Here is a 25,995-nt window from a genome sequence, read left to right as displayed (position 1 = left end):
AGGGCCCACCTTCCGCGAAGGTTTCGGGAAGCCCCAGAAATCTCCCTATGTAATAGTGACCCGTCGGAGTTCGGAGTTGGGTCATTTAAACACGAACTTCAAAAACGCAATTTTGCTTAGCCAAACAAAACAACAGGGTCAAGGTCAATCCTCTGAACACGATGTCGAAAGAAGCTAGGAGAGCCCCATTGCGATGGGTTTTGGAGCGACGTTGAATTTTACTAGTAAGCGATGTCAGAGCTTGTCGCAGAAAGTCTAATCCACCCTTGCTCCTTGCCCGTTTCTGGGAGCTTGCAGGGGGTCCTCCAGGACCAATTCGGCTATCTGGCCAATCCCAATCCGCGCGTACCTCCTTTGCGGCTCCTCCCAACTGTGAGACGGCTCGGGTAACATATGCAGTCTCATCTCGTTTTCCGTCTCATGTCTTCCCAAGTTCTAAACAAAGCAATGACTCCATTGAAATTTCGTTTGCAGCACAGTGCATCGCAGCATTCTAGAACGTGCCACCCGCTCTCTCGAGCCATTTGACTCACGCAAGCGGCATACGCCAACACTTCGAGACAGTGCTAGGACTACCGTGTTGCAGCTCGTTAGCCGATCACTACGTGGGTGGCATTGACTCTACTTCCCAGCTTGCCTAGTTTGGAAGTCTTTCCTGGCTTCACCCCAGCACATCAGCTCGCTTGGGAATTCCTAGCCGCTCACATTCCCGTAGATGGTGCAAGAGCCAATCGGCCCTGCCACCAAGTGACCTCGGCTTGATGCGCCGCACCAACCTCATATACTGGCTCAGGCTTGTTTTCTCATTTCCCTAGTGGAGGCAAGGCCACCCCGGAGACCAGTTCTGCCGAAACTTCGCGCCGCGCAATATCGACAGGGCCGCAGGCGAAGCACATGGGGCCCCAGCCTTCGAAAAGACCGCCTAGGGACCGCCTAGGCGGCTCATCGTCCGACGTCTTGAGAGATCCGCAGATCATGGGCTCCTAGCAAAGGATCAAGGAGACCTTGCCATTCTGGGATGAGACGTCAGATGGAATCGACCACGGCTTCTGTGCCGTTCCTGGATTGGAGATGTGCGGGTCCATTCCCCGAGGCGACAGGAGGCAAGTACGTGCAGTGATACCTTCGCTCATCACACGCGCAGGTATATATGGAGGCGCATCCGTCCGATGCTAGCCAAGAGACTCCTTTCTTTCTCATCCAGCTCCAGTGCCTCTCTTTTGGTTACATTCTTTTCCAGTTCTGTGAACTTCTATTGTTTAGTATTCTCTACGTTCTTTACGTTTACTCCACACTCTCGGCCGGCCCCAGTTTGGAAGCTTTCTATTCTGCAATTTAGCTGGATCGCTTGTTATTACCGACAAACCGACATCATGAAGTTTGAGACGAGTGCCGCAATTATGGTCATGCTGGGCGTGGCTTCTGCCCGCCCCGATGCCATCAGGCTTGGCCCTGCCGTTGCCCAGCGCCAGCCCATTCGCGCTGGAAGACTGACCAAGTTCCGCCGAGAAGTTCCTCGTAAGAATACCTACCCACAGGCGAGCTGCGTTCGGAGCAAAAACTAACAAGTTCTACAGAGGAGCACTCCCACGAGAAATTCCTGACTAGCGTCAGAACTTCCCTCAACCTCGATAACGTCGACAACGTCGCCGACCCCGTCTTTGCCCTGCTTGGTAACGCTGCTGCCGCCACTGGTGCTGGTGACGTTACTGACCTGGACTGTCTCCAACAACGTGTGGCTGACCAGGCCTTCACCAACGCCAAGGCGGCTGGCGATGTCGACGGCCAGGTCGCAGCTCTGATCTTCCGTACTCTTGAGCGCAACACCGCCGGAGTTGGTCTGGCTTCAGTCCTCTGCACCTCCGAGACTGCCACCAACCCTGAGGTGGCTGCTCTCCAGCAGCACCAGGATCCCGCGTCCGAGGGTGCTGCCGCTACCAACAAGCAGGTCGCGCTCGATCTCGCTGTCCAGCTGAACTCCATTGGCGCTGACCCTCAGCTCGCCCTTCAGTCTGGCACCTTTGCCGCGGGCGATACTGCTGACGCCACTGGTGTTGGAAACACTTGTGACGACGCCGACGACACCGAGGGTTGCATTTTCACCCAGAACCTCTTGGTCGAGGATGCGACTGCTGACGAGATCGACGCCGCTGTCGCTGCTGGAGGTGCTGCCACCACTGGTGATGCTGGAGCTGCTGCCGGCACAGACGACGCAGCCACTGGCACTGCCGATGATGGATGCGCTACTGTGGCTCCCACTGCTACCGCTGCTACCGCCACCGCCACCGCCACCGCCGGTGCTGCCACTGACGCCTCAGACGATGCGACTGCCACCGGTGTCAACGTCAACTCGTTCACCGGATCCACTGGCTCGGCGCCTGTCCCCGTCATCTCCTCCAATGCTGAACGTCCCTTCACTGTCAACGGTGACAGCTTCGTGGGCCTGGGCGCCGCCATCCAACGTGCTTGTGATGTTCAGAAGAACGCCTGTGCCAACGTCGCTAACAGCGGTGGCGGTGGCTCCGTCGCCGACTGCGAGACCCAACATCAGGCCTGCCTCGCCGCCAACGGCAAGAAGCGCCGCCAGGCTTTCGACACCGGCTCGTGCGGATCCCCCGCCATCAAGTTCGCCGAGGGTCTGGACGGCCGCACCGAGGCCAGCTTCGCCCCCGTCAACACAGATGACTTCAACCACGGCTCCGCTAACGCGCCCGGCGTCATCACCGGTTTCATCTGCCAGCAGCTCAACGACAAGTGCAAGGCCAGTGCCGCCACCCTGGACGCCTGTCAACAGGGCGCTGCTGCTGCGGGCGCGTCCGAGGGACAGGATGCGGCTGATGCTTTCAACGCTGCTTTGGGCGTGTAAATTTTCTCTTCACGTTTTCTTATCTTACCCTACCAAACGGTAGTGTGTCTGAATGGTGTCGAATTGTTTGGAAAGCCGGGCAATGAAAGGCAAGGAGGATATGTGGTGTAAGATAGATGTATGCGCGGCCTACTAGCAGCATAAAACGTGGAGTCTTGGGGAGGGATTTTGAGCCTAGTGAGAGGCGCAATCCCTTTTCTTGACTCCTTGGGGCGGAAGGAGAGGAACTATCATGTATGTTCTGCGTAGTGGTAATAACGATGTTATGACAATTGAGTAACATTCACACAACCGTTTTTGCAATCTCCTCTCATTTCAAAATGCAATTCGTGGTGGCTAATGCAGAGCTGGCAGTGCTGGCTGCAATACTTAACAAGACGAAAAGACGTGAAGTTAAGCTTGGATTCAAGTTTGTCAAGTTAGCCGAAGAATGTGGAGTTCGAGAGATTGAGTTCAGATTCTTGGTATGACAAGGATCCGATCTTGTAATGTTTGGGGCGGGGAGGGTGGTATTTTCTAAGTTCCGGGTGGCCTCGCCAAGTCCAAGCGCGCACACACACTTCGTACTGCTATAGTAGGGACCTTAGTGCCATCTAACCGATTCAATGATGAATTTGTCAGCATTTCGACATTAGGTGCTGAGTCATCCAACTCGCGTATAAGCGTGTGATCATAAGAGGTCGAACTGAATATGAAAGTTAATCAGATACCGTAAAGTCGTTCCACATTTGACAACTTCGTTTATTTTTTGAATTTGGTGAAATGACGATTGGATTGCTCGGTTGAGTCTAGGGGTTTAAGAAGTTCCTAGGATCGTGAAATTCTAAATAAGTGACCTCGGCCGGCGTTATCGGAAAGTCAGGAAAGGCGTGAAAATTGGCAACAATACATTCTCAGATACCCTCCCTCGAATCAGAGGATGCCTGAGTTCTCCTTCGTCAACGTCTCCCACCCCGGAGAGGTGAAGGCCTACTCTACCAGGATCCGGCGGCACGTCATGAAAGATATTGGCAAGGCGGGGCGGAAACCGAGAGGGAGGAATCGCCGGAGGGAGACGATTATCATTAATGAAGAAGTAGAGGTGGCGGGCCTGCATGCAACAACGGGGGAGACCGTGTCGGCGCTGGATCAGGGAGATGAGGAGGATGACTCTCGGGCTTTGGGTCGAGTAATAGGAGGGCATCGGAATCTGGCTGCGAGTCCCAGCAATGATACATGGATTGGCTCTATGGTGTACCCCTTCGAAATGAGCGAGAATCAGCTAGAGTTGGCGCGGTATAGTATGTCCATTTTTCTTATCCCTCCTCACTTCACTGTCGTGCACAAGGGTTTCGACTCCACTTCCGACCGACAAATGCCTAGGGGTTATGCATACTGGAAAGGTTTGACTCATGAAACTGATCAAAATTCCACGCAGTAGTGGAGGACGCTAGACTTATTTACCAACCGTTCCGATTTGCGTGGCTATTTACGGGATTAACAGACCCGGCGTCATGGAACATCACGCTGGCTAACGCCGCGCTCTTTCGGGGGAACAAGCTGGGGGCTAAGAACCGGGAGTTTGATGCAGATGAATTGGCCTTGAAGTACTATACCCGGTCGCTTGAGTCGGTTACGAGACGGTTGGTGGATCCAAGGAAGAGGGATAGCGAGGGCATGGTTGTTGCCGTGGCGGGATTAGTGTGTCATGATGTGAGTTCCATTCCATTTGTTTGTAGTTGGTAACATCTGTGAGTCCTCCTGGGAATACAGAGAGCACAAAGAGCTAATGTGTGACGTTTCAGTCATCCGTAAGAAATTTCGAGCGAATGCAAGTCCACATGAAAGGATTGAAACACATGGTGGGAAATAGAGGCGGGCTCGAGAAACTGAACAATCCATTTCTCAAACTCATGATATCTTGGTAAGTTAGCACCCTCACCACGGCCTACGAAAGACGTACTTACACGCCATAAAAGGCTAGACATCGAAGGAGCTACCTCTCTCAACATATCTCCCCACTTCCCAACACTCCAGAATTCTATCCATGAAATCGAAACCGTCACCTCCACCCAATTTCTCGAAACCATCCTCACGAGCTGGGACCACAAATGTCGAACCCTGGGCGACATCCACGCGGCTCTTCGCACCACCGCCGGTGTAGCAACGTACATCAACCAGCAGACCTCCATGGCCACCGCAGATGCCGGTTCCAACTTCTGGCGCGACGATATCAACATGGCCCGCCTCCTAGGCCCAGCGTACCAAGAGATCCTCCGACTCGAGGGCAAACCCCTGCCTCATGACATCACGCATAAAGACTACTCCACCATCGCGGCCCGGGAAGCTTTCCGCAGAGCGGTGCTGTTATTTTTAGCGGCTGTCAAGATCCGGTGGGGGGCTAGAGCGTACGAGTTGCCGCGGCATTTGGATGCGTTTAGGCAGATTGCGAGGTTGCCAGGTGTGCAGTGGGGGGCGGTGCCGGAGATGAACTTATGGGCACATGTGGTGGCTGCTTTGCTCGAGGAGAAAGACAAGAAAGAGGATATGATGGATAGTTTATCTGGGGAGATGGAAGTAGAGAGGATGTGGCATATTGAGACTATTGTTGGGATTATGGGGACTTTGGGGCTAGAAAGGGGAAGGGAGGCTGTCGATGCTGCCAGGGGCATTGTGTGGGTTGAGGACATTTTGGGGGAGAGGGCGGGAGTCTTGGAGAGGGAGATTGATATGTTTCTGGAGCGATGAGCGGAAGGTGTGGGTGGAGTGGGGATGGAGTGAGGGGGGTTTTCCTGTGCATAGAGGTCAGTACATTGAAACATGGTGTTTGTCTTATGGATGAAGTTCAGCATAGCATCGGGGATTTTTTTGGTTTGTTAGTCCCTGGGCTTGACCAGGGTGGATATCTAATGCGCTTTTGGAGTGAACTATTTCTTTCATCACCTCCGGTGCTATAAAAGCCTTCTTGAATGGTATAGGTGGGAGATTTCTGTCCTGACTTGACAATTGGGGGTACGGTACGAACGTGGGGCAATTCTCACTTTCGTTGCAGCCAGAAACAACATCGTCTTGTTGACAAAAGGTGCTGTGTTGGTATTCTAGAGGTGCGAAAGTGGGGAGGGAGGTATATCCAACTTGGCCGGAGGACCTTAGGAGTTGGTGTAACACTGGAGTGGGTTTGGTAACGTTCGTTGCAGCGTAGTCTCCATGTATGCAATTCCCTACGGGTGATCCATGCGCTCAAATCATTATAGTGTCATAGTGAAGTGGAATCATAATTCAGTCAACATATCATCAAAGACACTGGAGCATCCGATGCGCTCTGGTTTCACTGATTAATTGCAATATTTTCGTCTGAGAATTTCGATTCCTCCACCTCCGGAAAAGCCTTTGCCTAACTTGAGAGACAGCCAGTTGCTCACATACCAGCTGACAGCAAAGCTCTGGCCTCTCTTGTAGTGCTTGGATGTGTCTGACGAGGTACTGAGCTTAGTACATCCAAGTTCCAGAAAGTGGAAATCAATCTTTCATATTGACAGAAAAGCTGTGAAGAATGTGTACGAGACGAATGAGGTGAACATATTGGAGGAGAAATTGGCACTTGCCGAAACCAGGAGCATCTTGATCAGTGCCAAACTCTGATCCTATAACTATCTTCTTTGTCTCAAAATGTGCCATAGCTTGACACATATACACAAATGAACTGACTGAACTATGATCAACCAGGAAAGAAACAGCACAAAAATTTGGCAAGGTCATCGAAAATAGCCAATGAAACTCGAGATCTAGCTGTTCTACAGGAAAGACGCTGGTCCTATCGGTTATGACAGAAGGCTAAGCCATGCTGAGGACTCTATTAGGAGCGATGCACCTGTCGCCGCCAGTAATCTCACTGATATTTCCAACGATTCAGAGGTAGTGAACCAACAACACCTCATGCGTAGTATATATCATTCGATAGGAACCGACGTAGGTGGTAGAGTTTTTAGCTGGCGCCAGCCTCCGGAATGGCCCTACGGTTTGGGCCCAGCCCAATGCAACCTAACCCTCTGGATCGGGGCATACCCGCTTGATACCCAGTGAAAGAGAATTTAGATAACCTTTCTGATGATTGAGTTACGAGAAGGGTGGATTCCAGCGCAAATATAGATAATCAAGTCTCGGGGGCGAAAGCTAAGATGGACTGTGCTCTCCTTTCACGATTTACGATTTGGGTGCGTATTTTCGATTGCCTAGTCGCTGTTAATGTGAAATCGATATCGAAGTTATAAACTGGTGTAAATATGATCATACCGTGTGTCTGTATCACAAAAGATTGCTGATATTGTCTCATGTTTCGATCAATCGAGCTCCAGCTAATCATCTGATTATATCATGCGAAATGAGAAATAAAATAGTCGTGAATGGGGACATTCGGAACCGTCCAGTTCTTTCTTGCCCGGACAAACCAAGACGCCAAGACGCTGAGCATAACAACGACCACCACTGGGACACCATAACTCATATTGCTGGCAGTGACAGGGATGGCTGTTGGTAACGGCAGCCAGATAATGTTGATAGCGAGTAGGCTAGCGCACACAAGTGAAGGAACAAGCCGTAGCTTCCCAGGTTCCACTCATCCAGCTTCAAATTAGGAGTGATGAAGCAGGCGACTACGAACGCAGAGATGGCGATGAAATAGCTCAGGTAGAACATGAGCCAGGCCATGCCCGTAATTGAAGACAGTGCCACGTCGCATGTTGCGCTGCTGATGTAGAGGAGACACAGCCAACAGATGATTGACAACTTTCAAAAAGAAAAACTGGGAAATGATATAACCGCGCCCGAGAAAAGCTGCTCTGATGTCTGGATCCCGGAGTAGCACTTTCGGGAGTGCTGGCATGCAATATGTACATGCAATTCGCCACAATGAGGAATAGCGGCTGTGGAACATCAACTGACCAATGGGCTCTACCATACCACTATGAACCGTTACATCGGCTGGCCGTTGGCCAATCATGTATGTTTCTATTCTATTCCCAATGGAACAGTTCGCCATACGGTTTTTAGGGGGCCTTCAAGCAAACAGGTCTTGGCGAGCTTGAATACGTCGTCAGGGGCAGGATAAGTTGCGGCTTTAGGCTCGAAGCGCGCGATCATGGAGGGTTGACTAAAGGGGTGTGGAAGGTATGGGCAAGTGGCACTTCTGACGACGACACCAAGACGGCCTGGAAATCGTACGATGGGGAGCCAACGACAATCTGTGAAGTGCACAGCACAAGTAGGAGCAGGGTATGGCACGTGAGAACACAGCGGCAACTGAGTATTATGGGTATCACCTGTTCGACACTGACGAGTCGGCTCGCCGCTGAAGTCCGAGGAGCTCATCGTCGTTTCAATGCACCCTTGTCAGTGTAATCCGAGAAGATGCAGGCCCATTGCAGTGATGTTTAGGGGAAAGGCAATAAGATCCCCATTAAATAGATCTTCCTGGCCAAACTTTTGGCAGCGCTAGAGAGCATGTTGTCAATCGTTTCCACCTACTTAAAGGCGACAGAGTAAGGTTGGTTGCTAATGTCATAGAGTAAGCAGACAATATAGTGATGTGAGACTTGTCCCTCTAGTTAGTAATACTTGTTTATTCCTCTTGAACGTGATCAACTCTCGACTTAATCAAACCCTTCAGTGATCCTTCCCCTCTACATAGTAACCCATACTTTATTTTATCCTAATGTAATCTCTTCAACTCCTCAACCAAATTCCGCATCGACTCTACATCCGGCCCCAATCCCTCCACCATCTCCTCCTGCATCCTTTCATCTTGATCGAGGAACCTTTCAATCAGCTCCCCATCCACAAATCGGAACGGCATCTCCGCCTCGCGCTCCTCGTTCCGGAACGAGCGGTAGTTGTCGAACTTCAGCAGACCCGTCGACTCGATCATGTTGGCGAGCTTGGATTGGAAACGGATCAACAGGTCTTGGTGTTGCGGCGCGATGGTGCCGAAGAGGTAGACGCCGCCTTCAACCTGTGAGGGATGGTTTGGTTAGAACTATTGCTCACAACGCTGGATATAGGAAAAAGAAGAAGTAGGGGAAACATACCGTGCCGAGAAATGCCCTCGGAACGACGACAGCATTGGGAGTTGCGTCAACCGTGACCTTCCTGGCCCTGTTGACCATCTCGCCGAGATTCAACTCGCTCGTGATTTCCATCCGCTTCTTGTCCTCTTCCGTCACACCTGCCTCGTTCCTCCGTAGCACCATGAGGTTGCCATTAGCGTCTGTTTCCAGCCACGAGGATCCCTCAACATGACACACAGAGGTCGCCCAGGCAGCCTGGTGGTGTCGACCAACATCAGTCAGTTTCGCACACTGACCTTCGGCTGGTGGGGTGAACTGGACTAGGGTCATCGACTTCATCAGGTCGGCAACTGCTATGGTGTTCCCTTCGACAGCAACATCGGTAGGATAGGTGGAAGGTCGGTATGATGCTAGCCGTTCCAGGCTGCAGCTGGTAGTTGACGTCTCGTTATACTGATACACAACAACAGTTTTCACGAGGGCGGCCACGATGTAGTCACCTATGGTTGCCAGGCCTCTACACGCACCCTTCAGACCACGCTCTCCTACCAAGTACGGGTTTCTCTCGCTATCGACACCCAACACTAAAATGCGTCCTTGGTATTCGTCTCTTGCAGCTGAAACTCCTGGCTGGATATCATTGATGCAGCTGGTACCAACAATGAACCTCTCTACCCGATTGCCATACGAGTCGGGCAATTCTACTCGTATGACTGCTTCAATCATTTCAATTCCGGTAGAGCCGTCGAGTGGGAAGTCCTGTCCGACCTGGTCGAACTTGACTTCGTCGACCAACTTGAACACACTGGTAATGATTTCCTCGTTGTTGACAACCTGCCTCTTCACGCACCCTAGGCCGAAAACCCTCTCGGCCTTGGAGTACGCTAGTCTTCGCACTGTCTGGCCCATCTCGAGGGGTTGCACATGCGTGCGACGTTCGTTGTCAATGACGGCGACCTTTAAGTCTTCGTCCGTCGCCACTACGATGGAGCCTGGGAATGCTTCAGTGTCGAATGTGCACACACAGGTTGCATCCTCTGCCGTGACGGCAGAGTAGACAATTCGACCGTCCGCTCCATAGATCAAACTTGGGTGTTCGCTTGTGGAGAACACATTGAAGAGTTCAGGTGCATTTGGCCGGGGCTGGAGTTGAAGTCGGGCATGCCGGGTACCCAGCACAACACTCTTCCGCCCAGACAATTCAAAGTCTGTTTTAGAAACGTTGAAGGTAATGACGAAGCCGTCATCCATAGACACGAACAAGGTAGGCCCCGAAGTTTCCGGTGGGAGGATCTGCGCCAGAACAATATCTCGAGGGACTGACGTGTTGTCGTCTCTCCTTCGCAATAACTCCCCATGCAGCGGCTCTAAGTTCATCATGTTCACGATTGAGATCGATCCAGATTTCCAGAATCCCACCACGCCAATTTTGGGATATTGCGGAGGCGTATGAATGCACGCCACTTGATCTTGGTCCCCGAGATCTTTCTGCCCTTGGAATATCAGGTGGTCCTCTATTGCCAACGACACAAGACTCTTGCCATCGATGGATAAAAGAATATACGTATCATTCGCCGATGCGTTGGTAATGAACCCATCAGCCGGCGTCCAAGGAAAACCCACTGGACCGCTCTCGTTGGAGAGTAGATGAACAGCATGCGGAGTGACTTGTAGTAACATGCCGTTGGGGAGATTCTGTGCTAGTAGTGTCTGGTCCTTCAAATTCATGTCCTTGAATGATTCGACTTCTTCAATTTCCCCAGTCGGATCGAACAAAAACACTCTGGTTTCCGTCAAAAGCGAGACGATGAGTGTGTCATATTTGGAGTTTCCACGAGACCGGATAGGGAACAATGCTCGAATGCCTTTCATCTCGGTCAACATTCCGATGTAGTCCAGTCCCACACCACTCCTCACAGTTCGTAAACTTCCATCTTTGAAAACGCCACTTCCCGTGACTATCTTGGCTTGGCCTGAAGAATACTCATTGGTGGTTTGTTCATCACCCTCGCGATTGCCCATGTCCATGATATTGAAGTCCAAGACCGGAGAAATATTGGGCATGGGTAGTTCAGGGACTAGTTCCATCTGACCATTATTGATGTCGACCCGCCAGACTTGCGAGTCACCATAATGCGATCCGACGAAGAGTAAGTTGTTCCCTATGTAGACTAGGCTGTTCGCCCTCGAAGTGGACCCAATTTTCTTCATGTGCATACCGGTCACCACGGCGCCTTCCAAGAGAATCGTTAGCAGCCACATAGTTCCGTAATCGTCGCCGATGAAGTAGTGCGACACATCGTACTCAGCCCAAGCGACGAAAATGGAAGCTTCTCTTAGAGGAGTTTCCACTCTCTTCTTAGCGGCATCGTCGTAGTACAACAGTCGCATTTCGCTCACAACGATCAAACCACCAAGCTGTGCCCTTGCTTGCGCAGCGTTTCGTACAATATATCGTTTTTGCTCCTCCTCGCCCTTGCCGACAGGTATCAACATAGAAGCACTGGGGTCATGAATCTCCATAATATCGATCTGGTCTTTGGCTTCGAATCGGGAGATCTCGGTGTTGTTATCATCGGTGAAAAGCCGATATGTGACGAGATGGGAATCTGGGATATCGGTTCGGGTCTGGTACAGGATGGCGAGCTTGGGGTGGCCCGTTTCGGCGTGTAGGAAGGTAGCCGACTTGATGAAGAGCTCGCGGATTCGAATTTGGTCCATCCAGTCGATTTCTTTCCTCTTGGCCTTGTGTACCTTCATGCGAAGCACATTCAACACGCCCTCCCAAAGCAGGACCACCATGAAACGTCCCGTGGGATCCGCTAAACACTTGTCCTGGCTTTGAGAGTCGCGCATATACTTTACATTAACATCGAAGAAGGACGTGGTGGTCTCTAAGACTTCTTCCTCGGGATTCCACAGCAAACTAAAGTATTGGAAGCGTTCGGTTCCGACAAAGAGAAGGTCGGTCTCGCTCTCTCGTGGGCGCATCTTTTGCATCATGCTAATGGTGCCATTGATGACCTTGGTGTCGGCTAGCTTCAGCAGCTGGGTGTCGCCGTCGAACTTCCAGAACTCGAGTCGGTTCGCCTTCCTATCATGGTTTCATTAATGGGGTATATCGGCCAGCCAATGCAGATGCACTCACGCAACGACCAAGCAGTCCTCCTCGTCCGGGAATAGGCTGGCTCGCAAAGCATGCCGAATACTGTTCGGCCGGTGGATCGGGGCTATGTAGGCCATGTTGAATCGTTGCGCATGGCTTCACGCAGGCAGGCTGGAAGTTGTGCGGAACAGCAAATAGGTATTAAAGGTGGTTAAAGGTGGTAGACTTTCCCTCCATAGAAGTGACAGGAGCTTCGAAATAAGCATGTAGAGAGCTTAGCGGGGCGGCTCAATGATGCAACGCCCGGAGATACGAACCTGGCGATAACAATGTGCTAACATGCAGGGATCAATGACCGTGCAAGGGCAACCTACGTTATATACAAATAGGTAGAATTATCAGCTTATGTCTGTTTAATTACTTTTCCACTATTAGTAAGCTGAACTATAATTAGCTAGTAACTTACAAGACAGCGTTTTGTAACGAAACCTATAATAGTCTAGCTGCGTAAACCACTAAAGAGTCTGTAAGGGTTTGTGCTAGTTGTCACGACCTGGGTTGCATCGCATTGGTAGAGACCTCGATTAGGTGCTATCGACGAAGATTCTACTCTAAGGAGCGAAGGAAAGAAGATGACAGCTTAGGTTTGAGGGAGCGCGACTAAGTCATCCACGCTTGGCGGGGCTCCTACAAGGGTTATGATTGGCTTCCCATCTGACACTGCCACGGCAGGTGTTCCAGCTGTAAGTCACCTGGTTGTAGTGAGTTGACCTTCACAAGAACCAACGGTTCGTAACACGTTTTAATTGATTTCTAGTAAGTTATTAGCTTTGTGAACCGAGAAATCCAGTACGCTAGATAAGATAAAGTACTCATAAAAATAGAAAAAAGTATTACTAACAGTATAGAATACTATATAAACTATATAATAACGATACTAAAGATGAATAAAAGAAGCTATAGTTATAAGCTGCGAAACCACTAAGAAGTATTGTGCGGTTTGTGCCAACAAGATAAATCCTACTATGGGGTCTCCATAATGATAGAGGTGCGGATGAAATCTGATTGACAATGGGTACTGATTACAGAGCTCCCATGGATTCGATTGATGCTAGATTGATCACTGAAATAAGGACCGTCTCACTATGAAATGCTGGGGCCTCGTCCCGTATATTCCAACTTGGCAGTTGCTGTCGAAGATGCCGAGCGCGGTGTGCTGTTTTCATGCACGTCTAACACATTGAAACAATAGCGCTACTTATTATTCAACCCCCGGCCACGCGATCGTATCGCAGCAGTAAATAAACCCCCTGTAACTACTCCTCCGCAGAGAAATTGAAATGGGCCACTTCCATCTATGTCTCGTTCAATGATCTAGCTATAGTTAGCACGGCTACAGCGCCTCAAGCGGATCAACAAGATTCAGTAAGTAATGACATGGTGTCATAATACACCCATCGACTCCTGGCACTACCATCTTGAACAATCTACAAGATGAAGCGCATTTCAGGTCAGCTTGTGTCTGTCCCGCCGACACAAGCCAACTTCTCGGACCAAGACGAGGAGCTCAATGAAGAAGATGAATGCTGGACAGACCTGCAATTGGCAGCCAAAGATGGCGACCTGACCAAGGTCGAATCACTTCTCGCTGCGGGAGCAGACGTCAACGCCGCGCCGACAGGCTACTATGGAAATACAGCCCTGCAAGCAGCCTGTCTCTTTGGACACGACACCATTGTGAGGAAATTGGTGGAGGCAGACGCGGACATCAACGCGCCGGGCGGCAATAATGGAGTTCGGTCTGCACTTCAACAAGCTTGCGTCGTGGGAAATAAATCGACGGTGGAGTTCCTGATAGAGAACGGAGCCGATGTCAACGCACCTGCCGGAAGGTACTACGGACGGACAGCATTGCAAGCAGCGACAGAGGCAGGTCATCTCGAAATCGTGCAAGCGTTACTCGAAAAGGGGGCGGATATCAATGCGCGGCCGGCAGGTACGGCGGGACTTACTGCCTTGGGGGCGGCTGCGGCGTGTTGCCATACCAAGATCGTCGAGCTACTGCTTGAGCAAGGGGCGGATGTCAACGTGCCACCAAGCCGACACAAGGGGCTCACGGCCTTGCAAGCTGCGGCTCTCAATGGCAGTCTGGAGGTTGTCGACATGCTGATTAAAGCCAGCGCGGATGTCAATGCCCCCGGATCGTCATTCAAGGGCGGGAGGGCATTGCATGCCGCATCTGCGAAGGGACATGTCAAGGTTGTGGAGAGACTGCTTGAGGTGGGTGCAGATATGAATTCTACGTCGGGCTGGGGAGGGAAGACGGCAATTCAGACTGCTGCCATCTATGGGCAGGATGAGGTGGTGGAGCTGTTGTGGAAGAGGGGGGCTCAGGGGCCTGCTACGGGAGGGACGATACTGTTCGATATATGAATACCTCGCTGCTTTTGAGCAATTAGGTCGAGAGAAGCCGAAGTTCATAATGCTCAAGACGTGAGCAAGGCCCATTGAGACATGGGGGCAATCCTAGGACTCAGAGAAGCTACGGCTAGAATCACAATACGAGGCAAACTGAGTAAAATGATTCGCCACTCAGTGAACGCCAATGACCAGCTCACTCGACTGCCATCACATGATCCCCCGCAACCTGAAGCTGCACCCTCCACAGACTCTCATCAGCACACACGAACATCTCCCTTTCCTTGCCAAACCCCAGATTCGAGCATCCCCCCGATACTTCCACTACACCCAACAACCTCCCTCCTGGACTCCAAATCTCAACCCCGTCCCCACAAGCCACATATACATTCCCGAGTCCATCACATCTCACTGCTCTAGGAACCCCCTTCATCACAAACGCAAACACCCTCTTGTGCGCCAGGAAGGGCTCCCCAGCTCGCGTAAGGACATCATACGCGTGAACCACCGTCTCCCTGGGTAAATTCAACGTCCCATCCTTCTTCGCCGCACCTAGGTCAGTGATGTACATTGTTTCCTCATCGGGACTAAAACAAATCCCGCTCGGCATCTCGAGCCCATTCGCTACGACACGCAGACTACCCGTCGATGAGTCGAAGCGGTATACTTGGTTTGGCAGTCTAGGCGGGGGCCGAATCTCAGCTTCGAATCCGGATGAGGAGTCTGTGAACCAGATAGCCCCGGTGCGGTCAACGACGACGTGTTGAGGGCTGTTGAACGGTCTATCCCCGTATGCTGTCACCAGCGGCACCGGCGGCTTGCCGCTCTTCATATAGAATAGCCCACCGGACGCAAGGATGCCGAGGGCGCCTTGGGAACAGTACAGAATTCCATCTTTATATGCCGTGGCGCCGGCGGGCATGGACATGACGCCCGGTGGACGGAGTTTCATCCATTCTGCGGCTGAGATCTGGAGGGGGGATGACGAGGTATCCGCACTATTGGGTGCTGTAGGAGAACGCTGGAAGGCGACTTTGGAAATGAGTATTATGGGAAGTTTGGAACTGCTGGTTGATTGCAATAGGTTGGAGGTGAGATATAGCTCTTCGTCCTGGGGAAGATAGACGCAGGCGTTGTGAAAGAAGGGGTTGCGGGATGAGGAGGCGGAGGAGAGGAGGAGGGAGTGGGTTGGGGAGGGGCCCACGATGGGTGTGAGGTCGGGGTGGTATTGTTTAATGGTGAGGATATCTGATCTTGCGGGCGATGGTCTGCAGTGTATGTAAGAGTCAGTGATCAAGTTTTATACTGGTGGGTGAGATGCAAGCCAATGATCGGAGAACAGTGAGACCAAACGGGTGCACTCCACACTGCTCGTCGGATCATACCGTGCCCGCAAAGCATTGCAGTATTTCGCGTAAGGAGCCTGGCAAGCTCTATGAAATGGAGACCATTTATTTCAACAAATACGTGAATGATTATGAGATTGACACTCACTTGGATGAAGATCCAGGTCGCAGGTCCACTACCTGCATTGTCATTAACTCAAGTTACGCATGTACACACAGTAGGCTTACCTCGATACGGGTATTCTCAACCTGGATTTCAGTCTGTGTGACGGCGGCCATGTTGATGCACAAGTTTCTAGTTGTAGGTTATGAATGAGCTCAGCCTCCAGTTCCCCCACTTCAGTAAACCGCGAATGAGGATGGGAACTCGTTGTGGTAGGTGTCTCCAGGAAATTAATCGCGTTCCAGATCAAATTGATATCTGGATTGAATGACTTCGAAATGGGTCTTACCAGTTTATGAGGAGTGGCGGACACAAAGACATGCCATAGCAGTTCAAATTCAGTGAGCATGCAGTGAACAAAAGGCATTAGGTTGAAGAGGTTCACACAGTTTGGGGTACAGTATATTAAAGGTACATACTGTCCATCAATGCTCAGGTCGGCTACACAGGGGAGAGAAGACCAGGCAGACCAGGCTTGCTTGAAACCATTACAGTGAAGTCAATCAAATGCGTCAGCCGTGTCAACTCAGTCGGACTTGAAGTCTGAGTTCGACCCAAATCCGGCCGGTCATCAAGCGATTTGAGTGATCTGTGTACAATGTGCATCAACATCGCATACGCGGATCTCGTGGTCTTGACCACGCCATCACAAGCTGTCGGCATTAGCATCCCCATCGCTGCCGTCCTCATAAGTTGCCGCCCACCAATGTCTGCCACTGAACTCACCAGAAAGCCCAGAGCTCAGAGTATCTGCACAGTTAGAGCCGATGGAGATCGACATGACGGACGACTTCAGGATCAAAGAAGCCACCTACAATGTCGAACCGAAATATGACAAGCAAGACGATATGCAACTAGATCCAGCAGATCTGTCACTGACGACAAACTAAAACCAGCAGTTGTCATTAATAATGCCGATCCTGTGGTTATGTCCAAGTCTCAGGAGTTCGATGTTGTCCAGGCGAATGGGGCCAAGGGCCTGGTCTATCTGGTAATTTCACAGGTCGCAGTAACCGGGCGAGTCGTCTCACGTCACCGTTTGTCTATATGGAGAAGCATCATCTTGACCTCGGATGCGCGGGTTATTCTTGCTGGTAACAAGCAGTAGATGTGCGTTCCCATGTGCCGCGGCTTGACTGGCTAAGCCTATAAGCCAAACAGCACTGGCTGTACGACTGCTCCAAGGCAGCCCTGCAAGTTGGCTATGACCAAATCCTGGAAGAAGGATTCCAAGGGCGCCGCTCAGGAGCAGTACCACGTCATGTTCCGAGCGGTCAGTCACAGTTATTTTCGACCAAATGACCCGCTTGAGTCCGTCCGGTTACTGGAATCGCGCCGGGGAGAGATGCGACGGAATTTTGAGAGTTTGAATAAGGGAACCTGCAACAAGTGCCTTGGTAGCTAGTCCTTGTAATGGGTGCTCGGCGCGGCCGGTCGGTTGTCTTCGTGGCAGTCGTGGGGGTCTAGAGGACTGCGCCGATATTAGAACCACCCTTTCTCTGCAGTTGTCGACTCCAAATTAGATCAATGCCTAGCAAACAATGGCTGTGAATTCGGCCTTGTTGATATTCTCCGATGCGCAACCATGTCTATACATATACAATCGGCCAGCATTCCAGTGTAGCCAGGTCGTTGGGCCGATAATACACCTCGTCCTCACTCATCCATATAAACACCACCTAGTGCTTCGCCGCCTTCTCGTCTTTGTCTGCCTGGTCTAAGAATTTCCTGTGTCCTGGTCAGCTGCTCATGGCCTCGAAATTTCAGGGTTTGTTTGCTGCGCACTTGATGAAGTTCTCCTCGTCGGAGCTGGAGGCGTTGATCGGAGGGGTCTGGGTCGCAGTCTTCTTGCTCGGGCCGCTAAGAGCCAAGAAGGTACCCCCGAAAAGAGTGCTGAGGACACCCATGGCGAGCTGTTAGAGATGATTATGTCAGTGATGGATTCTCAATTCGTCTCAGGTTTCCCAACGAAGGAGAGGGGATTCCGGGACCGGCGCGATTGGGGTCGAGACTAACATAGTGGGAGCCAACTTGGCGACCGAGAACAGTGTACATCTGAACCATCTTGGCGACTGAAAAGCGATTGACCTCGTGAGAATGGTTCAGAGGTGGCGTGGTAGGTGGATTGGAAGTTGGGTGTGCGATTATGGAGGTTCTCATCAAAACTGCTCATCAAAGCTTCCGGGCTGGATTTCTCGATTGGGGGCGACGCACTGGCCACCTCGAGCTTCCGCGGCTGGACGGAGCAAGAAATCACCGAGCAAGGCCCCGCTGTAACCACGGGTCAGCGCGGGTTTATTGCTTACGACGTATGAATGCTGCACTCATCCTGGTTGGCTGGTTGGCTGGCGACGTCACAGCATTGAAATTCGTCCATCGCGACCGGGACCTTCGAAACAGCCCCTTCCATCCTACCCGAGGTATAAAGCGCTAGTTCAGTAATTTTGCACTGCCTGGCCCTCTATATTCATTTTTCTTCTGTTCTGTTATCCCGTGACCTACCCAAAACACCCATTTCGCGGCCGTTACAGACACAAACCCAACCATGTCGTGGTGGGGAAAAGGCCCCGACAAGCCTCAAGCTTCGACCGACTCGCGGGAAACCAAACAATCTCCCAACAGCAAGCCCGCGCCTCCCGTCCAGGCCTCGCATCTGACCGATGACCCCCGCCGCGATGCCTCGAAATTCGACCCCGACCACCTGCCGGACCGCAAGCAGCTCCCTAAAGGCATGAAGCAAATCATGGACAGATCCGACAAAGACGACAACTTCTTCGACGAGCTAGTTGACGGCTATGTCCCCGACAGCACCGAGTCCAATGTGCGGTACGCCGCCTACGCAAACCGCATCCGGACCATCATGCAATCGGCCCATCGCTACGTAGCCTACACGTCCGACATTGGAGAGTCGTTTCGTCCCGTAGCACACCCGTGGCTTGTACGAAGCGCTTACGGCGTCAGTTGGGCCTACATCCTTGGTGACGTCAGCTACGAGGGGTACAAGGCGTACTGGCAGAACCAGCGGAAGCTGAACCCGCAGCTGCAGTTGACGGAGAAGCAGCAGAAGGCCACGGGGCTGACTAACTTCACGTCTCCGGCGAGCTCGGCGCAGACCACGCTGCCGGAGACTGTAAAGCCACTTGAAGACTGGCGGACGGTGATGGTGCAGAGGGGTATTTTTCAAAGTTTGGCGAGTATGGGATTGCCGGCTTTCACGATCCACAGCGTGGTGAGATATTCTGGCCGAGCGATGAAGGATGTTAAGAACGTGAGACTGAGGACGTGGGGACCTATTGGATTGGGTCTCACTGTTGTCCCGTTCCTGCCGACGCTGTTCGATGCACCAGTTGAGAATGCGGTCGAGTGGGCGTTCCACAAGGGATTTCAATCATATGGAGGTCAGCAATACGTAGGAGATTTACCGAAGACGGGTAGAGAGGAGAATCTGGCCAAGAAGCCAAAGGATAAAGAATTGTAGGAAACAGCCACTGCTCTGATGATTTCTGGTCTGGTAACGGCGTTCTGAGTACTTCCTACTCCTGCCCTATTCCTGCGGTTTTGGTCGTTAACGTAATATGGGGAAACCTAATCAGTCTAACTATAGATGTATCACAGTGTAAATATGGGACACAGATAAGACTCCGCTGAGCAAATGATATAAAAAGGTAAACGCTCTATAGCGCTTCAGTTTTGGTTGATGTATCCGTCAGCCACCAACGCCGCCCATGCGCTCCATCATGTCTCATCAAATCTACCGAATACCTATTTCATGTCGATTAGGTCTGGGACTGGTGGTCCAACGCCTCTAAGCAAGACGACTGTATTCCCACTTGTCAGCGCACTGCCCACCTTCTCATTATACTCCAACACACGCCCCCCTTCCACATGGAACACTCGTAGCTTGTCTTTCTCCTCTGCCGACGAGTTATTCACATTCTCCACCTGAAGCCCCTTAGCCGCTGCATCCAACAATCGTCCAACAACCCACTCTTTGCTATAAAAGAACTCCCCCTTCGGGAACTTCGCCGTCGTCGTCTCCGCCTCTGCCTCAACATACAAATACACCCTCTTCTCAGGCGGCAGCTTCGTATCCCCCTTGGCCGTCTTCTTCAACTTATTCACGGCCACCAACCGCGCACTCGCTGTCGTCGGCTTCGGCTTCGGCAGCGCCCTGGTGGCCTGCTCCCGCTTCTGCATTCCCCAAGCCTTGAACTTGGCCAGCGCGCTCTTAGCCTCGCGGCCGACGTCGAAAGTCTGCGGCCGCGCCCCGATGGGAACTAGGTTCGCGCAGTCGTGTTCCTCGCCCAGTCGGTGCTTGAGACAGTAGTCCCGATTACATTTATCGCAGTGCACCCCCGGCACCAGCGACGTGCCCACCGTTGTCTTGCATTCGCGCGCCGCGCAGGGTTTTTGAGAAACGAAGTCGCGCATGCGCTTGCCGTCTCCGGCGCCCGGGCGGGCAAGTTGGGCTTGCCGGCGTCGACGTGCCCAGGCGCCTTCGCTGGCGCATTTGTGCGCGGTTTCGGTTCGGTGGTCTAGGCAGAAGGTGTGTTTGCAGGATTGGCAGAAAAAGGGGAGGAAGTCGAGCTGATTGCAGTATTCGAATTCGCAGTGCTTGCCGATGAGGGTGGGATCTTCGGCTGTATCCATTTTCACGTAGGACGTGTCCGGTTCGGTGGATGAGGAGGATGCCACCTTGGAGGAGGGGGGCGTCATGGCGGTCGGACTAATGAGTAGGGGAAGATATACAAGGACGAGAAGGGGGCAATTAGGCAAACAGTGTTCTCGTAAGCTGCCCCAGGTGACACGTGCGGTAAATGAGTGTGGGCGCGGCCGTCTGACAAAGCGAAAGAGGCGAGGGAATGGGCAAGAAAGGTAGAAGTTGATAGAGGCAGGCAGATGACGAGGTTGCGCAGGCAGGCGCCGGCTTATCATCAACAATGTTCTTCGGGGAAGAAGGACCTCGAAGCATCCGCTGAGCCGCATAAGGCTGTCGGGTAGTGGGGTGGTGCGCTAAACCCCCGCTAAACTTAATTGCGTCTCTGGGATCACCCGCTGCTGTGTTCGATGACGGCGACCTTGATTGTTCCTACGCTAGGCAAGATTTCATGTTACCATTAAATTGGAAACTGGTTTTCCTCATTTAAAGCCAGGCTTCCTTTCTCATACCTTAGAAACTGCACATCGCGACAGGATGCCTCCACACGTTCCGCGCAAGAGGCTGCGCACTCCATCGCCTGTGACGAGTGGACGAATCACCAAATCGGCAGCCAAGGGCAAGGTGAAGGCCAGCCCGGCAACAGCACCTCCACCCCCAAAAACGACACATTTTGAGGATTCAGAATCTGGAGTAAGGAAACGTTCTGCTGAGAAAACTAGATTGGCACTTCAACAGATGTACGACAATGACGATGCCAGCAGTTCTCTCAGTTCGCTCTCAGACATTGAATTCGAAGATGTCCCTCCCGCCAAACGCCAAAGATTGGAGAAGGATTCTGACAGCGAGGACGAAGACGAGCAAATGGAATTTGAAGATGTCCCTAATCTCGAGCCTCAAGCGGAGCCGGTCGTGTCTGGTGACTTGTCTATCTCATGGAACCAAGGCCACTATGTACCTCTATCCAGCGATATGGGAAAGAAGAGCGCCACCAAAAAGGAGAAGGCAGCCCGGATTGTAACGCACTGTATGCATGTACAGTTATTACTATGGCACAATGCCGTTCGCAACTCATGGTTATGCGACGTGGAAGTTCAAGCTATCATGATCTCACACTTGCCTCCCCGCTTGTGGGACGAAGTCGACCGGTGGAGATTGAGCAGTGGCTTGGACGATCCTGAAGAGGTCGGGCCAAAGAAAGGCAAGCCAAACAGGAAAACAAGGTCCAAGGGGAAGCAGCCTGCTGCCAGACCTACCAGAGATTGGAGCGATGCGGCGGATAGGCTTGAGAAAGGAGTTCCGGACATGAGCCGTGGCGACCCGCTCTTCAGGCTGTTGAAAGCGCTCTGTCCGTGGTGGAGACAGCGGTTCCGAATAACGGCTCCCGGCTTGCGAAAAATCGGATATATGAGTGCTCGGAGGCTTGGCAAATGGTCACGCGAGTACGAAGAGGGAGAGCACGACCCTGAGAAGTTTGGCGAGCGCATCACGAACTTGGAAGAGTTTCGAAAACGTGCGCAAGAGTGCACCGGCAGCCGTGACGTTGGGGCCCAGCTCTTCACGGCCCTATTGCGCGGAATTGGACTTGAGGCCCGCATGGTTGCTAACCTCCAATCGATTGGATTCGGTTGGAGCAAGGCTGAAGAGGCTAATGAAGAGAAGCCGGAAAACCAGGGCCAGAAAGCCGGTACAAATGCTACTGATACCCCGAATGGTTATGAAACGTCAAAGAAGACTGTACTAAAACGTCCAGCAAAACAGCGCGCAAAGAAGAGCGAGAAAGATGCTTTAATGATCGAATTGGATGACTCAGACGAGTTTGCGGATCCTCTGAGCGAGGAAAGTGACGACGATTCGATTGTTGATGTCACAGCTGAGCATCGCCAGCCTAGAACTGTAACCAAATTGTATGATAAGGACCTCGACTTTCCACATTACTGGACAGAAGTACTATCGCCTGTTACAAAAACGTGTATCCCCGTTGACCCAATTGTCAAGTCCGTTGTCGGTACGAACAGGGAACTTATCGAGTCACTAGAACCCAGAGGCGGCAAAGCGGATAAAGCCAAACAAATCATAGCCTATGTGGTGGGGTTCTCTCAGGATGGCACAGCAAAGGACGTCACGGTTCGTTATTTGAGGAAACGGCTCTTCCCAGGAAGAACTAAAGGCGCACGAATGGGGGTGGAGAAGATTCCAATCTACAACAAGCATGGCAAGGTCAAGCGATACGAGCAGTTTGACTGGTTTGGGTCGGTGATGCGCGGTTATTCTCGCGGTGGACAAAAGCACCCCATCACCGAAGCTGACGAGCTTGAGGATTCTACGGACCTGAAACCCGCGGTGCCCGAGAAGAAGGAGGTTAAGGAAGGCGAGGAGACACTGCAGTACTATAAATCTTCCAAGGAGTTCGTGCTCGCGCGCCATCTCAAGCGGGAAGAGGCTCTGCTGCCTACTGCCAAACCAGTAAAGGTCTTCCGCAACAAGGGCAAGGGTGGGAAAGTGGATGAAGAGGATGTGTTTTCACGCAAAGACGTGGTGGCTGTCAAGAGCGCAGAGACTTGGCACAAACAGGGTCGCGCACCAAAGGACGGCGAAGCGCCGCTCAAGCATGCACCATACCGAGCAGCGACGACGAACAGGCGCAGAGAGCTCGCAGAGGCGGAGGCGAGAACGGGTGGGAAGGTACTGCAACCACTTTACAGCTACGAGCAGACGGATTGGATTATTCCCGACCCGATTGTGGATGGCCAAATTCCGAAGAATGAGTACGGCAACATCGACATGTTCGCCGAGCACATGTGTCCCGAGGGCGCGGTGCACCTGCCCTACAGAGGCGCGGTTCGTGTCTGCAAGCGCCTTGAGATCGACTACGCCGAAGCAGTAGTTGGCTTCGAGTTTGGACACCGTATGGCTGTTCCTGTGATTCAAGGCGTCGTGGTCGCAGAAGAACATAGAGAACGCGTGATTGAGGAGATTGAGAAGGACGAGGCGGAGCGCGCGAGAAAAGAGGACGAGAAGAGACGTAAGGCGGTGTTGGGCATGTGGAGGAAAATGCTTATGGGGTTGCGGATTGCGAAGAGGATACAGGATGACTACGGTCATATAGAGGATATGGAGGTTGATGGCCATGATGGCGGTGGTGAGGCGGACTTCAGGGCTATGCAAGAAAGGGATGAAGATATGGCTGGGGGTTTCTTGCCTGAGGGTTATGAAGAAGAAGATGCCGAGGAGCCGGAACAGAAATCGGGTTACTTCCCGGTAGCACACGAGGATGACGAAGACCCTTTCGAGGTGGAAGATGGCCTCCAGGAGCAAGCGGGTGTTTCGACTGAACCTGCACCAGACGTTGATGCCGCAGAAGATGAAAAGGATCCGGCAGAAACTGAAGAGGAATACAAGCCAGCGCCAAAGGGCAGAAAGATGGTTGTCAAGCCAAAGCCAAAAGCCAAACCCAAGATGAGAACGTCAACGAGGAGGCGAACCCGGAGGACTCAAGTTGAATCTTCTGAGGAGGATGATCAGGAAGAAGATGACGACTTTATGGAAGATGGCGATGATTGACTATGTCGAGATGCGGCCTCTCATTACTTTTGACAACGAAACACGACATCTTCCGAGACCAGAAAGGAGCCACATGTTGCTTGACCTCCGAATCTGTGCATCCTGATCAAGTTATCATCTCACGAATCCGAAATAGCCCCGTGTCATTCAACTGGGGCAACTGACTAGTATTTCGACTACTGGGCAGCTGTGCTACTTCGCCCCTTTTCGGAACTAGAGTTATTGATTGCCAATCTACGGGACTTGTAGGTTGTCAGTCACGGTACGTCTCACTGGAAAACTCCGAATCCATAAATTTGTCTTACTGGTTAGGGTTGCACTCTAAAGCGGTAGTTCGGACCGGGGACGGCGTAGCAGCTCCCGGAACCCGGCCCTTATGTATAACTGGGAGAAATAAAGCCATATGCCGAATTGCCTGAATGGGCTCCTAGGTCCAATAACGGAGGTCGAGTATCTGATTGGAGCGCGTATAACAACATTCAAGTTCATTGTCCACCTCAATGCTCACATAGATTGGCAGAGTAATGGTCGTCAGAGCCGTTCCGCTTCGCACTAATGATGCGCGCCGATGATGGAATGGCAGGGTTAATAGGTACGGTAGACATTTGACCCGATCAACTAGCGGGATCGTGGGTGATAGCCATGTATAAAGCAGGGAGACTCACCACAGAAGAATGGCTCATATGAAGTTGTCATGTCTTATTCGACCAAGATGTTGCCTTTGACTGTCCTTATCGCAGGAGTATATGCTGCCACTGCTACCGTGACCAGTCCTCAAGCTCTTCAACCCCATGAAGCCACTTTGATGACAAGACAGACATCCACTCTCCCCAGCACTTTCAAATGGAACTCCACCACCGCCCTCATAGGCCCTAACAACGACGGCCATAATATCGCTGGCATCAAAGATCCGTCCATCGTCGAAGTCGACGGCACCTATCACGTCTTCGCCAGCACGGCGCAAGCCTCAGGCTACAACCTTGTCTACTTCAACTTCACCTCCTTCGCCACCGCCAACTCCGCAACCTTCAACTACCTCTCGCAAACCCCCATCGGGTCGGGCTACCGCGCCGCGCCGCAGGTCTTCTACTTTGCGCCCCAGAAACTCTGGTACCTTGTATTCCAAAACGGAAATGCGGCTTATTCGACGAATAAGAACATTGGTAATCCGAACGGCTGGAGCGCGTCAACGAATTTCTTTAGCGCGGTGCCCGATATTGTGACGCGTAATATTGGGAGTGGGTATTGGGTTGATATGTGGACTATTTGTGATGCAACGGATTGTTACCTGTTCTCTTCGGACGATAATGGACACTTGTACCGCTCGAGGACATCACTGGCTAGTTTCCCCAAGGGTATGGGGGATACGGTTATTGCTATGTCGGCCTCGGATAAGAATGCATTGTTTGAGGCGAGCAATGTCTACGCTATCGAAGGAGGGAATTCATATCTTCTCCTCGTCGAAGCCATCGGCAGTGACGGCAACCGGTACTTCCGCTCCTGGACATCGAGTAGTTTGTCGGAAAATTGGACTGCTCTTGCTGCTACCGAAGCCAACCCCTTTGCTCGCGCGAATAATGTTGCTTTTGAGGGCACAGCTTGGACACGGAGTATCAGTCATGGCGAGATGGTGCGGACGCAGATGGATCAGACTATGACGATTAGTCCATGTAATTTGCGGTATTTGTACCAGGGCTTGAGCCCGTCGGCAAGTGGGAGTTACAATACGTTGCCTTGGAAGCTGGGGCTGTTAACGCAGACGAACTCGGCTTGTTAGGGATGAGATTACTTACTTAGCAAATCTGGGTAGTAAGAATTTCAACAAAGGGTGGCC

At 51.9% G+C, this 25,995-nt stretch overlaps 10 protein-coding genes across 10 annotated transcripts; 6 read left to right on the top strand and 4 right to left on the bottom strand.

The window, feature by feature from the left end:
* Positions 1-1,576: 1,576 nt before the first annotated feature.
* Positions 1,577-4,006, top strand: BCR38DRAFT_353241 (uncharacterized protein; the record flags this gene model as incomplete). Its single annotated transcript, XM_040856763.1, has 2 exons — positions 1,577-2,862; positions 3,940-4,006. Coding segments are annotated over 2 exons (1,353 nt in total), but the record flags the coding sequence as incomplete, so codon positions are not given.
* Positions 4,007-4,535: 529 nt separating this feature from the next.
* BCR38DRAFT_448264 (uncharacterized protein) lies at positions 4,536-5,596 on the top strand (the record flags this gene model as incomplete). The annotated part of the gene is made up of 3 exons (XM_040861216.1): positions 4,536-4,596; positions 4,651-4,769; positions 4,825-5,596. The coding sequence occupies exons 2-3, from the start codon at positions 4,675-4,677 to the stop codon at positions 5,591-5,593; spliced, it is 864 nt and encodes a 287-aa protein (XP_040711200.1). The 5' UTR covers positions 4,536-4,596; positions 4,651-4,674.
* A 2,833-nt stretch (positions 5,597-8,429) lies between these two features.
* Positions 8,430-12,642, bottom strand: BCR38DRAFT_477991 (mono-functional DNA-alkylating methyl methanesulfonate N-term-domain-containing protein). Its single transcript, XM_040863088.1, has 3 exons — positions 12,056-12,642; positions 8,929-12,001; positions 8,430-8,852 (listed from the first exon to the last, which is right to left on the bottom strand). Exons 1-3 carry the CDS (start codon positions 12,148-12,150, stop codon positions 8,553-8,555), a joined length of 3,468 nt encoding a protein of 1,155 aa, XP_040711199.1. The 5' UTR covers positions 12,151-12,642; the 3' UTR covers positions 8,430-8,552.
* Positions 12,643-13,212: 570 nt separating this feature from the next.
* BCR38DRAFT_460968 (ankyrin repeat protein) lies at positions 13,213-14,446 on the top strand (the record flags this gene model as incomplete). Its single annotated transcript, XM_040862477.1, has 2 exons — positions 13,213-13,231; positions 13,524-14,446. 2 exons carry the CDS (start codon positions 13,213-13,215, stop codon positions 14,444-14,446), a joined length of 942 nt encoding a protein of 313 aa, XP_040711198.1.
* A 90-nt stretch (positions 14,447-14,536) lies between these two features.
* Positions 14,537-16,262, bottom strand: BCR38DRAFT_77523 (uncharacterized protein). Its single transcript, XM_040865630.1, has 3 exons — positions 16,006-16,262; positions 15,926-15,957; positions 14,537-15,699 (listed from the first exon to the last, which is right to left on the bottom strand). The coding sequence occupies exons 1-3, from the start codon at positions 16,054-16,056 to the stop codon at positions 14,628-14,630; spliced, it is 1,155 nt and encodes a 384-aa protein (XP_040711197.1). The 5' UTR covers positions 16,057-16,262; the 3' UTR covers positions 14,537-14,627.
* A 1,357-nt stretch (positions 16,263-17,619) lies between these two features.
* On the bottom strand, positions 17,620-18,004 carry BCR38DRAFT_489638 (uncharacterized protein; the record flags this gene model as incomplete). The annotated part of the gene is made up of 3 exons (XM_040864418.1): positions 17,620-17,668; positions 17,726-17,853; positions 17,957-18,004. The coding sequence occupies 3 exons, from the start codon at positions 18,002-18,004 to the stop codon at positions 17,620-17,622; spliced, it is 225 nt and encodes a 74-aa protein (XP_040711196.1).
* Positions 18,005-18,255: 251 nt separating this feature from the next.
* BCR38DRAFT_448253 (mitochondrial 18 KDa protein-domain-containing protein) lies at positions 18,256-19,621 on the top strand. Its single transcript, XM_040861215.1, has one exon. It carries the CDS (start codon positions 18,486-18,488, stop codon positions 19,416-19,418), a length of 933 nt encoding a protein of 310 aa, XP_040711195.1. The 5' UTR covers positions 18,256-18,485; the 3' UTR covers positions 19,419-19,621.
* On the bottom strand, positions 19,622-20,879 carry BCR38DRAFT_448252 (uncharacterized protein). Its single transcript, XM_040861214.1, has one exon. The coding sequence runs from the start codon at positions 20,873-20,875 to the stop codon at positions 19,703-19,705; it is 1,173 nt and encodes a 390-aa protein (XP_040711194.1). The 5' UTR covers positions 20,876-20,879; the 3' UTR covers positions 19,622-19,702.
* Positions 20,880-21,134: 255 nt separating this feature from the next.
* Positions 21,135-24,161, top strand: BCR38DRAFT_353549 (Rad4 transglutaminase-like domain-containing protein; the record flags this gene model as incomplete). Its single annotated transcript, XM_040856797.1, has 2 exons — positions 21,135-23,945; positions 24,012-24,161. The coding sequence occupies 2 exons, from the start codon at positions 21,135-21,137 to the stop codon at positions 24,159-24,161; spliced, it is 2,961 nt and encodes a 986-aa protein (XP_040711193.1).
* Positions 24,162-24,966: 805 nt separating this feature from the next.
* BCR38DRAFT_400614 (glycosyl hydrolase family 62 protein) lies at positions 24,967-25,938 on the top strand (the record flags this gene model as incomplete). Its single annotated transcript, XM_040857745.1, has 1 exon — positions 24,967-25,938. The coding sequence occupies one exon, from the start codon at positions 24,967-24,969 to the stop codon at positions 25,936-25,938; it is 972 nt and encodes a 323-aa protein (XP_040711192.1).
* Positions 25,939-25,995: the final 57 nt, after the last annotated feature.

This window comes from Pseudomassariella vexata (assembly GCF_002105095.1).
Source record: "Pseudomassariella vexata strain CBS 129021 chromosome Unknown BCR38scaffold_17, whole genome shotgun sequence".
Taxonomy (NCBI): Eukaryota; Fungi; Ascomycota; class Sordariomycetes; order Amphisphaeriales; family Pseudomassariaceae; genus Pseudomassariella; species Pseudomassariella vexata.
This window is presented reverse-complemented; position numbering and strand designations above follow the sequence as displayed.

Coding starts and splice junctions, on each gene's coding strand:
- BCR38DRAFT_77523 (XM_040865630.1), bottom strand. CDS start 16,056: ATGGCCGCCGTCACACAGACTGAAATCCAGGTTGAGAATACCCGTATC. Junction 15,958..16,005: donor TTGAGAATACCCGTATCGAG/GTAAGCCTACTG, acceptor ATGACAATGCAG/GTAGTGGACCTGCGACCTGG. Junction 15,700..15,925: donor CGACCTGGATCTTCATCCAA/GTGAGTGTCAAT, acceptor CATACACTGCAG/ACCATCGCCCGCAAGATCAG.
- BCR38DRAFT_448253 (XM_040861215.1), top strand. CDS start 18,486: ATGTCGTGGTGGGGAAAAGGCCCCGACAAGCCTCAAGCTTCGACCGAC.
- BCR38DRAFT_448252 (XM_040861214.1), bottom strand. CDS start 20,875: ATGATAAGCCGGCGCCTGCCTGCGCAACCTCGTCATCTGCCTGCCTCT.
- BCR38DRAFT_477991 (XM_040863088.1), bottom strand. CDS start 12,150: ATGGCCTACATAGCCCCGATCCACCGGCCGAACAGTATTCGGCATGCT. Junction 12,002..12,055: donor GAGGACTGCTTGGTCGTTGC/GTGAGTGCATCT, acceptor AAACCATGATAG/GAAGGCGAACCGACTCGAGT. Junction 8,853..8,928: donor CGAGGGCATTTCTCGGCACG/GTATGTTTCCCC, acceptor CATCCCTCACAG/GTTGAAGGCGGCGTCTACCT.